The 14,261-nt window shown below is 53.7% G+C and overlaps 1 protein-coding gene across 5 annotated transcripts in view; it reads right to left on the reverse strand.

Annotated features, from left to right (window-relative positions):
* Positions 1–14,261, reverse strand: part of DNAJC4 (DnaJ heat shock protein family (Hsp40) member C4) — an 80,548-nt gene that overhangs the window by 14,746 nt on the left and 51,541 nt on the right. For 4 of the 5 annotated variants that reach the window (XM_045022774.1, XM_045022771.1, XM_045022772.1 and 1 more), the window contains 2 exons: positions 5,915–6,120; positions 4,112–4,282 (listed from right to left, as the gene is read on the reverse strand). In XM_045022774.1, the coding sequence (XP_044878709.1) occupies positions 4,112–4,282; positions 5,915–6,120 (377 nt within the window). The remainder of the gene's footprint in view (positions 1–4,111; positions 4,283–5,914; positions 6,121–14,261) is intronic. The other variant, XM_045022773.1, reaches the window with a different exon arrangement.

Here is a 14,261-nt window from a genome sequence, read left to right on the forward strand (position 1 = left end):
ATCCTCAGGCATCATGGGGTGCAGGAAAGAATGCAGAGCTGGGAGTCAGGACACCTGGCTCTGGGAGGGGAGTGGGGTCTAGTGGGTTACAGCAGGGAGGGCTGGGAGTCAGGACTCCTGGGTTTCATTCCTGGCTCTGGGAGGTGAGTGAGGACTTGGATAGTGGAGTAGAGAGCATGCTTATTAAATTTGTGGATGACCCCCCCGCTGGGAGGGAGATTCAAATTCAAAACAACATTAACAAATTGAGAATTGGTCTGAAATCAACAGAATGAAATTCAATAAAGACAAGTGCAAAGCACTGCATGTAGGAAGGAAAAATGAAATGCACAACTACAAAACGAGGAAGAACTGGCTGGTGGTCATACTGCAGGAAAGGATCTCGGGGTGATAGTGGAGCACAAATAGAATATGAGTCAACAATGCGATGCTGTTGCAAAAAAAGGCAAATGTCATTCTGGGGTGTATTAACAGCAACGTTGTATGTAAGATACAGGGTGTGTGTGTGTGTGTGACTGTCTTGCTCTACTTGGCACTGGGGAGGCCTCAGCTGGAGAACTGTGTCCGGTTCTGGGCAGCGCACTTTAGGAAAGATGTGGACAAACTGGAGAAAGTCCAGAGCAGAGCAACGAAAATGCTAAAAGGTTTAGAAACCCTGACCTAGGAGGAAAAGTTAAAAACACTGGGCTTGTTTAGTCATGAGAAAAGACAGAGGGGACCTGCTAACAGTCTTCCAATATGTTAAGGGCTGCTACAAAGAGCACAGGGATCAATTGTTCTCCATGGCCCATGAGGGTAGGACATGCTGAAATGGGCTTGATCTGCAGTAAAGGAGATTTAGGATAGGCAGTAGGACGAATTTTCTAACTCTAAGGGTGGTTAAGCTAGAACAGGCTGCCAAGAGAGGTTGCGGAATCCCCATCTTTGGAAGTTTTTAGGAACTGGTTGGACAAACATCTGTCAGGGGCGGTCAAGGTTTACTTGGTCCTGCCTAAGGCTAGGGGCTCGACGTGATGACCTCTCGAGCTTCCTTTCTGTCTACATCTCTATGATGCCTAGTGGTTAGAGCAGGATGGGCTTTGAGTCAGGCTGCATGGGTTCTGTTCCTAGCTCTGGAAGAGGAATGGTGTCTAGCGCTTAGAGCAGGGGTGGGCAAACTATGGCCTGCGGGCTGCATCCGGCCCGCGAGCCATTTTAAGCTGCACAACACGGCTCGTCCCTGCTCTGGCTGGGGCACTGGGTCGGGGCCGCACCACACGGCTCCCAGAAGCCGCAGCATGGCCCCACTCCAGCTCCTATGCGTGCCTGCGAACGGGGCAGTGAGCAGACCCACCTGGCTGCGCCTTCGCATAGGAGCCGGAGAAGGAAGGGACATGCCACTGCTTCCGGGAGCTGCTTGAGGTAAGCGCTGCTCAGAGCCTGCACCCCCTGAGCCTCTCCCCACACCCCAACCCCCTGCCCCAGCCCTGACCCTCCTCCTGCTCTCAAACCCCTCAATACCAGCCTGGAGCACCCTCCTGCACCCCAAACCTCTCATCCCCAGCCCCACCCCAGAGCCCGCACCCCAACCCAGAGCCCCCTCCCATACCCCAACCTCAATTTTGTGAGCATTCATGGCCTGCCATACAATTTCTATTCCCCAATGTGGCCCTCAGGCCAAAAAGTTTGCCCACCCCTGGCTTAGAGCTTAGGTGGGGCTGGAAGTCAGGATGCCAGGGAGTCTGTGCCATGCATGAGGGGCTGGGTCCCCACTCCCATCCCAGAAAGGGAGACCCTGATGCCAATATGGCCCCTTATAGCATGAGGCCAGAGACTAGGAACTGGCTGGGGGGTGCACCCGGCATGAGTGGAGTGCACATGACTGTATGTCTGTGTACGTGTGGCTATCTGCGTATGTGCTCCCATCCACTGCGACTCACATCCTTTCCAGTCTGGCGAGTGAGTGGCAGGCCTGAGCAGAGCCCAAATCAGGCTCTGATCCCCCCGCCCCCCACTGCCTGCCATGAATCCTGGGATCAGGCCCCAAAGAGACTGAATCCCCCTTTGCCTGTGCCCAGGAGGGGCTGTGGGGAGGGGTGGGAAGCTGGCGCTGGAGCTGCTGTCCTCACTGCATTCATAAACCCATGATCTGTGCACTGTCCCACCAGCACTAAATTCACACTCAACAGCATGGGACTGCCTTGAGTAAGGGTGCTCACCGTGGTGGCTGTGAATAACAGTGATCTAGACCCCTCAAGACTGGCATCCCCTCTACTTCTGTGATCTAGACCCTCCCAGACTGGCACAGTCCCACATTATGCTCTAGACCCCTAAGATTGGTACCGCCTTCAGTGCTGTCATCTAGACCACCCAAGACCGGCAGCCCTCCAACGCCATGATCTAGACTGCCAGATTGGTACCTCCTACAGCACTGCGATCTAGACTCTCAGACTGGCCCCTGTCCAGTGCTGTGATCTAGATTCCCAGACTGCCCCCCAGCACGGTGATCTGGATTCCCAGACTGCCCCCCAGCACGGTGATCTGGATTCCCAGACTGCCCCCCAGCACGGTGATCTGGATTCCCAGACTGCTCCTCACCACGGTGATCTGGATTCCCAGACTGCCCCTCCACCACAGTGATCTGGATTCCCAGACTGCCCCCCCACCATAGTGATCTAGATTCCCAGACTGGCCCCCAGCACAGTGACCTGGATTCCCAGACTGCCCCCACTCCAAACAGTTATCTAGCTCCCTCAGTGTGGCAATCTAGGCCCTGCCTCCTAGCCTGGCAGCTGTTCACTATTCAATTATGGACTCGCTAATGTGACCTCAATGTCTCCTTAGGGCAGCTGGCGTACGCTCCATGCCTCGAGGGCGTGGGGAGAGCTACTCCAAGTGTCAGCAGATGCCCTGGGACATTGGCTCCTCCATGGGACAGGGCCCTGGCTGGTGTTCGGGTTATGAGAAACCACGTTGTTGGCCCCACATCCCTTGGCTCGCTGCGCTGCAACAGCCATGTATGATGGCTTACAGATGTGTGTAGATGTGAAGAGTGACACTGGCCATGTGGGAGTCTGAGATCATGAGAGAGACATGGGGGCCGGTGGGGATGTGAGTGGGAAGGCCGGCCACATAGGAGGCTGAGATCACAGGAGACTTGCACTAGTGGGCCTGGGTGGGGAGATACCGAGATTAGACGGGGCTTGGGCTGGTGGGAGTGGGGACACTATGGCACAGGGATGGCACAGAGGCCGCCAACCACACCCCATGCAGCACAACTCCAGACCCTTTGACTCCGGGTCTCCCCACAGAGGCATGCTGGGATGGCAGAGAGTGGGCTACAGGCCAGTCAAGACAGCACCAGATGGCTTCTAGGAAACGCAATGAGACCAAGACTTTACCCCACAACCAGAGAAAGGGTCAGGACAACACTCCACCCTGGCCGAGTTTTCTATAACCCTGACAGTGTTAGGACCCTGAGGGTGCATGCTGGTGCTGATCTGCCATGCCAGGGTTATGGGTGGCAGTGCCAAGGGGTGTTATCCCCCATTCTACAGATGGAGAAACTGAGGCACAGAGTGGGGCCAGGAGTCAGTGGAGGCAGGACTCCTGGGATGGAGGGGTGGAGTTGTCCCAGTCCTGGGAAGGACACTTCATACCAGCTTCCCCTTCCCTGAAGCCCATTCCTCCCATCCCACTGTGGATCCATGCCCCCCTGTGTGGGCCCAGGGACTATCTCCAGGCACTGGGAGAGGGAGTTGTGTGAGAGGCTCAAAGGAGGATCTGGGGAAAGGGGCATTTCTGTTGGCTCTTGGGGAACAACCCCTAATAGTGAGGGCACGCTAGCCTGAGCAAGTCTCTTCCGAGGGTGGAGGAGTGAACTGCTAAGACCAGAGTCCTGGGGACCTGGTGAGCCTTCCTCCTGGGGGGGAATTGACTGAAGGCAATGACTCTGCTCTGTGGGGGGGCACTGTGTAGTGTACGGGATGACCCTGCCCTCAGGGCGGGGTGGGGAGGGGATAGATTGTAGAGGATAACCCTGCCCTCGGGCAGGGGGTTGCACTCTGAAAGCCCCTAGCCCTCTCCCAGGCAGGCTGTCATGCAGTGCCCCAACAACTCCTTGCCCCCATACCTGTAGGCCATGTAGTGGGTGGCCATGCTGGCCAGCATGAGGAGGAGGCAGTAGCCGAAGAACTGCTGGTTACGGCGTTGCCTCTGCTTGGCCTGGGTGCCTGAGAAGGTCTCGGCGCGGTGGGTATGGAACTGCTCCCAATAGCGAATGTTCTCGTCAGGCCCTTGGCTGCTGGGAGACAAAGGGTCACTGATGAGGGCTGCGTTAGGGGGAAGGGTCTGACCCCAGGAGACTGCTGGCCCTGGACAGAACTCCTGGGGTCTCTCCCAAGGATCGAGCCGCAGGATCAGGGAGGGGGCCGGGAGTCAGGACTCTTGGGTTCTATTTGCCCCTTGGACCAGTCACTTATGAAATTCCCAAAGTATCACGGCCACCTTGCTCTGGTGGCCTGCATGACTCAGCACAGCCGTCCTGCTCCTCCACGCAGGGTCCAAGGGCCCAGGGTACTCTGGGCTGCCCCAGAGAATGGCCCTGCCACAGCACACACAGCCCCTCTGGAACGGTCTCTTCCCAGGGCTGGGAGGTGCAGGGAGGGACGTCCCAGCCTGGAGACCCCTGCGCCAGCTGGGAGCACTCTCCTCATAGTGTGTCTGCTGGGGTCACACTCACTCACTCCCCTGACACCTCCCCTCAGCAATGACTAGGTGATGGCATGCGAGCTGTGGGGATGGCCCTACCCTGGAGAGCCGCCAGCCCTTCTGGGGGGCCTGGGGCCGCTGCAGGGGACTCAGCAGCCAATGCAGCCAATCCAGCCTTGCAGTCCACAGACTCCATTTCTCCATTTGGGGTGGGGCAGATACGTGGCTAGATGGACCCACTAGTCCAGTCCAGGGTGGCAGGCAGGATACTGGACTAGATGGGCCCCTTGGTCTGATCCGGGGGGTGGGGGTTACCAGGCTGGATAGGTCCCCTGGTCTGATGCAGGGGGTGGGGGTTACCAGGCTGGATAGGTCCCCTGGTCTGATGCAGGGGGTGGGGGTTACCAGGCTGGATAGGTCCCCTGGTCTGATCCGGGGGGTGGGGGTTACCAGGCTGGATAGGACCCCTGGTCTGATGCAGGGGGTGGGGGTTACCAGGCTGGATAGGTCCCCTGGTCTGATGCAGGGGGTGGGGGTTACCAGGCTGGATAGGTCCCCTGGTCTGATCCGGGGGGTGGGGGTTACCAGGCTGGATAGGTCCCCTGGTCTGATCCGGGGGGTGGGGGTTACCAGGCTGGATGGGCTCCCTGGTCTGATCCGGGGGGTGGGGGTTATGGGGCGAGATGGGCCCCTTGGTCTGAGCCAGCACTGGGAGGACAGTGAGCTATCATATCTCACACCAGTCTTTGCGGGGGGCTGGAGACCATGGCCCAGCTGGAGCCAGCTATGGAGCCAGGTCATTAGCGTGAGTGGCGAACTGTTATGGGGCGCGGGGGCGGCCAGGGCAGGATGGGCTAAGTGGCCTTTTCCTGTTTAGCAGCTTCCTGACAGCCTGATGCTCAACAACTTGTCAGTGGCAGCTGCTCACATTTCAGCCGCAGCTCCCAGCACCTCTGCGCTGGCCTGAGGTCCTTGTGCCGGCCCTTCTCAGCTCAAACCCACACAGGATTAGCAGGGGCTCAACACACCCTGGGCTCTGGAGCTTCAGTACCAGCCTGAGTCTCCTCACTGGCTCAGCACCAGCGTGGGATCAGGGGGCGCAGACATGGTGGGGGAGCAGCTGGAGGTTGGTCTGATTCACGTTGGCAGGTGGGGGGATACCAGGCTCCGATCCCTTACACCAGCATCACCTCTGTGCCCTGTGCTGTGGCCCTGGTGTCCTTACCTGGTACTAGGCCTGGGTCTCTGGTCTGTGAAGTCAAAGGGGCTGTGCTTGGGGCTGCTGCCCGTGGTGGGCCAGGCTGCATGCCAGGCCCGCTGGCTGTCATAGAGCCTCCTACTGCCCTCCTTGCTCAGCACCTGGTAGGCCTGGTTCAGCTGGATGAACTGCCTGTGCAGGTCAGGGTTGTTGGGGTTGCTGTCGGGGTGCAGCTGGGGGACACAGAGACAGAGGGGAGAGTGAGGGCCTGGGCAACAGCATCGCACTGAGGATCTATCAGCCCAGGGGAGCCAGCAGAGAGGCTTACACAGCAGGCCAGTGCACGGCCAGCCAGGGTGTGAATCTACAGCCCGCCCACTGGCTGTCCACTAACTGGCCATGTACACAGGCCCTAGTACAGCAGGGCAGCCACAACGGCAAAGCAGTGCTAGCGTAGGCCTGACTGCCCCATCTATACTCATGCACCTCCACACCACATGCACATGCACCCCAACATGCACACTCATGCATTCGCCCGGTTTCTGCACAACACACATCCACCCCACCCCCCCGATCCTAGGGCCCAGACCAGCAGGCTCAGGAGAATGAAGCTACAGAACCTGCCCCCGGCACTGCATGCCTACCCCACTCTCGTCAGAGCTGGCCCATCGCTCACGTTTATGGGGTGCAAATCCCCCTGGAATGTAAACAGGCTCCTGGTTAAGCCCTGCCGCTCGCTCTTAGACCTTGCACTGCCCCCGCTTGACGCAAGTACCCTGAGGGCCATGCTGCCATGAGGTCATGCACAGGGCCTGGCTGGAGGCTTGTATACCTGCCAGCTTCTGTGTTGGTCACGGGTGCCATGGGAAGCCAGCTCTCAGGAGGACTGCAGAGGAAGAGCCCATTTCACTCCACCCCTCCAGGAGCAAACTGCAGGGGGTGGTTGTTTGGTGACATGAGTTTAATTGGGTCTGTCTCAGGCCACATTTCAAATGCCACTGGCCCAGTCAGGACAGACAGTGTGTGTGACAGCCCGGTCAAGTGCCCAGGGCACTGAAGTGGGTGTCAGGACTCCTGGGGAGTCATTAGATGAAGGGGTCCCTTCCAGAGCCAGGCATAGAACCCAGGTGCCCTGCCTCTCATGCCTACCTTTCTCCACACATATTTTACTGGGCTGGGGAGGGGAAATACAATTGTTAACAGAAGAGTGTGCGCATGCTTGTGCAGAAGGGTGCATGCATGCGCTTGTGCATGTAGGCATATGTGCCGTCATGTGGGTATGTGCCCGTATGCACACGAGCGACCAGGATTCTGCGCCAGGTTGGCTGAGATAGCAGGGCCTGGACTCGAGTGCCCTAGAGACTAGTCTGATTCCTCTATTTCACAGGCCACAGGACATCCCTGAACTAATCCCTGGCTCAACTAAAGCAGATTTAACACTGCTTGTGATAGAGAATCCACCACAGCCCCTGGGAAGTTGTTCCATTGGTTAATTACCTCACTGGTACAAACTGGCACATGACTCTAGTCTGAATTGTTCTAGTTTCAGCTCCAGCTGAGTCCAAGCATCTCTGGCCAAGGTCCTTCCTCTGGGCTCATTGCCTGGGCATGGAGATGCTCTCACTCCTGACTCATAGGCCCCAGAGGCCTCCCGGTTAAGGCTGCAATTGCCTTTAACTGAATGGAAGAAAGGGCGCCGGATACTTCCAAAGTTAACAGCCAACGATTTCCGTCCCCAGCAGATGATGACTCCTTTGTTCCTGGAGACTCCTCCATCCCCAGGTGCGCAGGGCCCTGCTCTCAGCCAGCTGGGCTTGGCAGCTCTACTCATCAGAGCAGCTGACTTCATGCTTGGGATGAAGAGGAGAAGGGGTGGAAGATCCAGGCGGCTACCCACTGGCCAGGAGTCTGCTCTGGGAGCTGTGATTCGGTCCTGCTCTGTACAAGCAGCCAGGCCAGGCTGGCCCCAGGAGCGTGCCAATGGCCTATGGCCACCTCTTTGGGTTAACCTTTTGCTTGCCTACATGCAAAGATCTCAGAGCACAGGGAATCCAGTCTCCAAAACCGGCCTCAGTTGAGGCACATGGACAGGGGAAGAGGCTCATCCAAAATCACATTGTACGTTGGTGGTGGAGCAAGGACTGAACCAGGGTATGGAGAGGTCCAGCCACCCCTGCTAACGCCTGCTCCCCTCATGCTAAGGCCCAAGCCCTGTGCAGCCAGGGGTCAAAACACTCCTTTTATTTTATTAGATTTATGTTTATCTATTTAATAGTTTAATAGACTAGAAAAGCCCAAAGCAAACGTGTTGACCTTCTTGAAACAAAACACTTTGATGCTGCCCAATCAACATTTTTGTTTGGAAATTTTGGCTTTTCGTTACAATTTGGAACTGATTTTTTCCCCAAAATTTTGGAATTTCCCACAGAATGGAAATTGTGCTTTCCAACCAACTCTTGAGTTAAGCTTCTTCGCTTTGGCTGGAAATCTACCAGCATCTCCCCCAATGCTAGTCCCTTAGCCCCAATTCTCAAAGGCCAGGGGACACCTTAGCCTTTTACCTTTAACCTGGCCTCAGACACTGTGCAAGCAGCCCTAGACACCCGGGGGAGTTTACAGCTGCTTTCAAGGAGACCCTGGCCCCTACCTGGCATTCCTGAGGACAGGCTGGGACCAATTGGTGACTCCGCAAACATCAGAATCCAGGCCTGCCAGCCCCTGGTGTGTTCTAAACCTAGAGCCCTCCCAGCTTAGCATAAGCAGGAGCACCTAGGCAGCAGGGTTGAGTGGTTAGGGCACTGGACTGGAATTAGGAGAACCGAGTGCTATTCCCAGTTCCGCTACTAACCTTGGGCAGGTTGCTTCCCCTCCTACCCTTTGTCTATTTAGGCTGGCAGCCCTTCAGGGCATGGACTATATCTTCCTACGAGCTGGTGAAGCACCTGGCATGACAAGGGGCTGTGATTTTGGTTGGGGATCTGTGCAGTGCCCAGCAAGACAGGGAGCTCCGATCTTAGTCTGGGGTCTGTGCAGTGCCCCGCATGAAAGGTGGCCTGATCTGCATCTGAGATCTGGCACAACAGGGAATCCTAATCTTGGTCATGGGTCTGCGCAACGACCGGCCCTGGGCAGCACTCAGTGCCCTGGGACTACTGGATCTCAAGAACTTCCCTGCTCTCCAGCCCTTGATCCCCCATGCTGCTGTCTCTCCATGATTCTGCTACAACCCAGCTGTCTTTTGCAGGCTGGTGAGAGCTGTGAGGTTATCATAGAAATTTAGAGCTGGAAGATACTTAAAGAGGCCATTTAGTGCATCCCCCTGCGCTGAAGCAGGACCACATATATCTAGACCATCCCTGGTCGGTGTCTGTCTAAACTGTTCTTAAAGACCTCCAAGGAAGGGGGTTTCACAACCTCCCTAGGTAAAATGTTCCAGAGTTTAACTAGCATTAGAGTTAGAAAGTTTTCCCTAATGTCAAACCGAAATCTCCCTTGTTGGAAACTAAGATGATTCTTTCTTGTCCTGCCTTTGGTAGACATGGAGAATAATTAATCCCCGTCCCCTTTATAACAACCTTGTACACATCTGAAGACTGTTATTATGTACTTTCTCAGCCTCTCTTTTTCAGACTAGACATGCCCAATTCTTTCAACCTTTACTCACAGGTCATGTTTTCTAAACCTCTATTTGTTGCTCTCCTCTGGACTCTCTTCAATTTGTCCACACCTTTCTTAAACTGTGGTACCCAGAACTGGGCACAATACTCCAGCTGAGGCCTCACTAGTGCCGAGTGGAGTGGAACAATTACCTCCCATGTCTTATATACAACACTCCTGTTAACACACCTCTTCCACAAACACAGGCCACTCTGAGATCTTTTTGCTTGTAAACTGTGTAGTTTATTACAGCGTTTTAATCCCTTCACCAATACATAGCAGTGTCTCCACAAATTTACACATTGTATCTCAACTTTCTGACGCCTTCTCCAAAAAGGGGGGGTGGGGGTGAGGTGTCTCTTCTCAGAAGGAGAGGTTACTCACCTTGTGCAGTAACTGGAGTTCTTTGAAATGTGTGCACCCTTGTGCCTTTAATCTGAGATTTTTTGTAGTAATGCCTGTTTGGCCCGCACATGTGCCCTGTGCTTCCTCGTGCCCACTCCAAGGCTATATAGGGCTGTGTGGATGATCCGCCCTCAGTTCCTTCTCTACCACGAAGTCCCCAGAGGACACTCCAAAGTGGAGGGAAGGAGGGCAGATAGTGGAGCACCTATGGGGGGACACATCTCAAAGAACTCCAGTTACTGCAGGAGAGTAACCTCTCCTTCTTCGAATAGTGTCTCTATGGGTGCTCCACTTCAGCTGACTACTGAGCAGCACCCCCAGCTGGAGATGGTCTTTGGAGCTGAGACCAAGACTGAAGAAAACACAGCATTTCCAATGGCAGCATCTGATCTAAAAGACTGGATCACTGAATAATGCTTGGAGAAGATAGGTATGGAAGAGCAAATGGCAGCCTTACAAATGGTCCAGAATAGGGACATTCTTGAGTAATGTCATAGAAGCAGATAGAGATCTTGTGGAATGGGCCAACATCCTAGAAGGAGGCTGCTTATCTGAAGATTTATAGCACAATATGATACAGTCAGAGATCCACCTGGAGAGTCTCTGGATGGAAATGGCCAAACCTAAGGCAAGTGGCCAAAATAAGGATGGAACTGGTTATGTACCAATTCCAGAACTTCACTGCTTGGGCACAAAGGGAAGGGGATGTGACTCCTCCCTGTTGGTTGAGATAGAACATGCAAACTATGTTGTCTGAGAGAATTTTTATGGACTTCTTCCTGGTTACAGGCAGGAAGTGGATACAGACAGTCCTGACTGCCCTCAGTTTGAGGAGGCTGATGTGTAGTCATATCTCTTAGGCAGATCAATGTTTTACCTACCAGGTGACCCTTGTTAATAATAGCCTGATACTGCCCACGCTGGTCAGCCGGCAGATGCACAATAAAGGTGATAAATTTGGCATAATTTGAGTGATTGTATTTAGCCATGAGAGCTTGATAGTTTGGGATCCTAAACTGAAGAATGGAGGATGAGTAGGTCTTTTTGCTGAATAGATCAAGGCATTTTTGGTCCTTATCATATGGTGTGGCTTTTGCATGATGTTGTCTGCCATGTTTGTTCACTGCCTCCACAACCAGGGAGTTCGGTGTTGGATGGGTGAAGAGAATCTTTAGCCAGTGTGTAATATTTCTTATAGGCCCATTTACTCGTTGGCAGAATTGTTGCAGCGCTCTGCCAGATGGATTTTGGAGAATCCAACAGGGCCTCGTTAATGGGCAGGGCAACCGGCGTAGTTGTAATACCTTGACCATTTCCAAAGGAATCTGAAGAGAATCTGCAGTGTGCTTCACTAACTCTTGGAAGTGTCAGACGTCATTAGCCAGTCAGTGGAGGAGGCATAACCACTTCATCCGGGGAAGATGAAGAAATATTTGTTTGGGGAGTAACTCCTGTATCTGACCAGGCCTCCTGCTCCTCAAAGGATTCTTTTGTCTGAGGTAACGGCAGAACAGTTGGAGTAGGGGAGTGTCTCCCCCGGTATTCCCCATGAGAAAGACTAGAATCACAGGAAAACTGCTGACGATTTACAGCCAAGGATCCCAGTACAGCCACTTGGGAGTTTCAAAAGGCATTGGGGGTGGCATTCACTGGTGCTCAAACCAGATCAGGAGAACACGGGCCAGTCTTTGGTGCAACTCCCCCATCTTGTCAAAAGTGTCAGGATGGAAATCCCTTGTCTGAAGTGTCGCGGAACCCCGGATTGAAATATTCAAATTGGAGGGAAATTCCCCTTCAACGGGAGGAGTCCCAGCACTCTCTGAAGGTGTTGGAGAGTCAAGGGGTACCAGAGAAAGGTCCCACCTCGGTGACTGAGCTTGTTTTGGTACTGATAATCTCTCAGTACAGAGTAACAAGGGAGACTCTGACTCCTCTGAAACAAGTAGGTCCCTAGAGAATCTGAATTCCTGCAGTACTGGGTGGGTTTGAAGAGCAGGGCCCTGTTCCATTGTCGGTGCTGAGGGCATATGGTGCTCTGGTAAGAATACTCTGATCGAAGTAGATGGTACTGATGAGGATGCCTTGTGGGGGCAACAAGACCATATGTGAGACATAGCATCTTCCCAGTACTGACACTGTCTTAGGGTACGTCTTCACTACCCGCCGGATCGGCGGGTAGCAATCGATTTCTCGGAGTTCGATATATCGCGTCTCATCTAGACGCGATATATCGAACCCCGAACGTGCTCCTGTCAACTCCGGAACTTCACCAACGCGCATGGCGGTACGGAGTCGACATGGGGAGCCGCGGACGTCAATCCCGCGCCATGAGGACGGTAAGTAATTCGAACTAAGGTACTTCGACTTCAGCTACGCTATTCACGTAGCTGAAGTTGCGTACCTTCGATCGACCCCCCCCCCCAGTGTAGACCAGGCCTTAGTAGCTAGCTTAGATGTTGACAGTATTGTGGGTACCTTCTCTTAGAAGTGGAATGCTTCAATGATGCAGTCTCCTTCTTCTGCGGCACCAAAGGTTTCAGTACCCAGGCATGCTTGCTACTACCCTTTTTCTCTGCTGAGCCTAGAGCTCCGGGCACAGAATTGGTACCAAGAGTGTCTGAAGCCTCAGTCATACCCAGGGTGGAACTAGAAGTCTCTGCAGTGGTCTTGCCCTGCAGGGATCAAGGTCTTTTTGAGGTGCATTCTTTCTGTGAAGAATAACTCCATTTCTGTGGGTCTTCTCCATGGATTTTCCTCGGATCAACCCAGGTGAACATGCCAAAGTTGACAGGGCACTGTGTTTGCTCAGTGACCTATGTGCAAGGGGGTCACCCGACCTGGATCTGAGGCTGGTTGAAGGGAATGCTCCTCATTAAGAGTCTCAGTTTTAGCTCCCGATTTTTAGTGACCTTGCCCTTGAAAGTGATGCACGTGGGAACGCTTTTGCGGGATATGATGCCCTCCTAAGCAGCGGATACAATGAGAATACCTGTCACTGACCAGGAAGGCCTCCTGGCAAGAGATGCACCACTTGAAGCCCAGAGAGCCTGGCATAACTCAGGGCAACAGTATGTAGCAGGGGAAAGTCTCCCTCCCCAAAGGGGAAGAGGATCAAGAGAAAGTCTCTCTAAATCCTTCAATAAAAAGTAAATAAATTAACTAAAGAAAAAAAACCAATGAACTGAAGAAAGGTAACGAGGCTAAGCGACCGCTCCATCTCAGGCCAAGATGGTTGAGAAGGAACTGAGGGTGGTTCATCCACAGAGCCCTGTACAGCCTCCGAGCAGGGCATGAGGGAATATAGGACGCACACTGGGCTGAGCTACCAAAAATCTCTGACTAAAGGACAAGGGGGTGAGTGCCCCTGAAGCAGAGCACCCATGAGGACACTATTCAAACAAGACTTTCATTGTCAGGCTCCCCTAGCCTTCTGTTTCTCTCCTTCTCTTCCCCTGAGCACTCCTTCCAGTGCCCTCTTCTACAGTTTCCTGGGGAATGGGTAAATCGGCATATTTACTAGACAGCCCCAATCTGGCCTGGTAGTCAGGTACACCTCTATTCAGTTAGGCCTTCTCCACGCAAACCTAATTAGTACTAACAGTGACCAGAGTGCAGGCTCAAGTGCCAGCCCTCAGCACCCAGAATGATATTTGCCTTCTTCCGCAATAGCGTCAAATTGTTGACTCAAATTTAATTTGTGATCCGCTCTAGCCCCCAGATCCTTTGCCACATTATTGCAGCCTGACCGGTTATTCCCCATTTTGTATTTTGGCATTGATTTTTCCTTCCTAAGGAAGAGCTGTGAATGTGTCTTTACTGCATTAATTTAATTTCTCCACCCTTTCCCAGCAGATCCATACTAGAAATGACTCTGTTACTCTCCATGCCTCTCAGGAGAGATCTTCCAAAGCCGTTGCTCTGTTGACTCAAGAAAGCGGTATTAACTTTTCCCTCCCAGCTGTCTTCCTTCCATCCCCAGCCCCCGCCCAAGTCAGCTGCCTAAGCTTTTGCAGAGTGCTGAGATGCTAATCCAGCAGTGGGGTGGGAGGATGGGATGGACAGGGCTTGCCAAAGCCCCAGTGGAGGCTTTATCACCTGGCACGGACCAGCAATCATCTTTTTCTAGGACGACACATCTCAGGCCTGGCCAAACCTCACTGATATCACTCCTCTTGGCCATGGAGCTAAGCAATAGGAAAGCCTCCCAGGCACAGGATGGAGAAATCCAGAGCAGTGAGGCTGTGTCCCAGGCATCCCAACATGCTCCCGCTTCCAGCTGTTTAGCCAAGTCAGCTATCGAGCTGCTCAGGAA

The sequence above is a fragment of the Mauremys mutica genome, chromosome 7, assembly GCF_020497125.1.
Source record: "Mauremys mutica isolate MM-2020 ecotype Southern chromosome 7, ASM2049712v1, whole genome shotgun sequence".
Classification (NCBI taxonomy): domain Eukaryota; kingdom Metazoa; phylum Chordata; order Testudines; family Geoemydidae; genus Mauremys; species Mauremys mutica.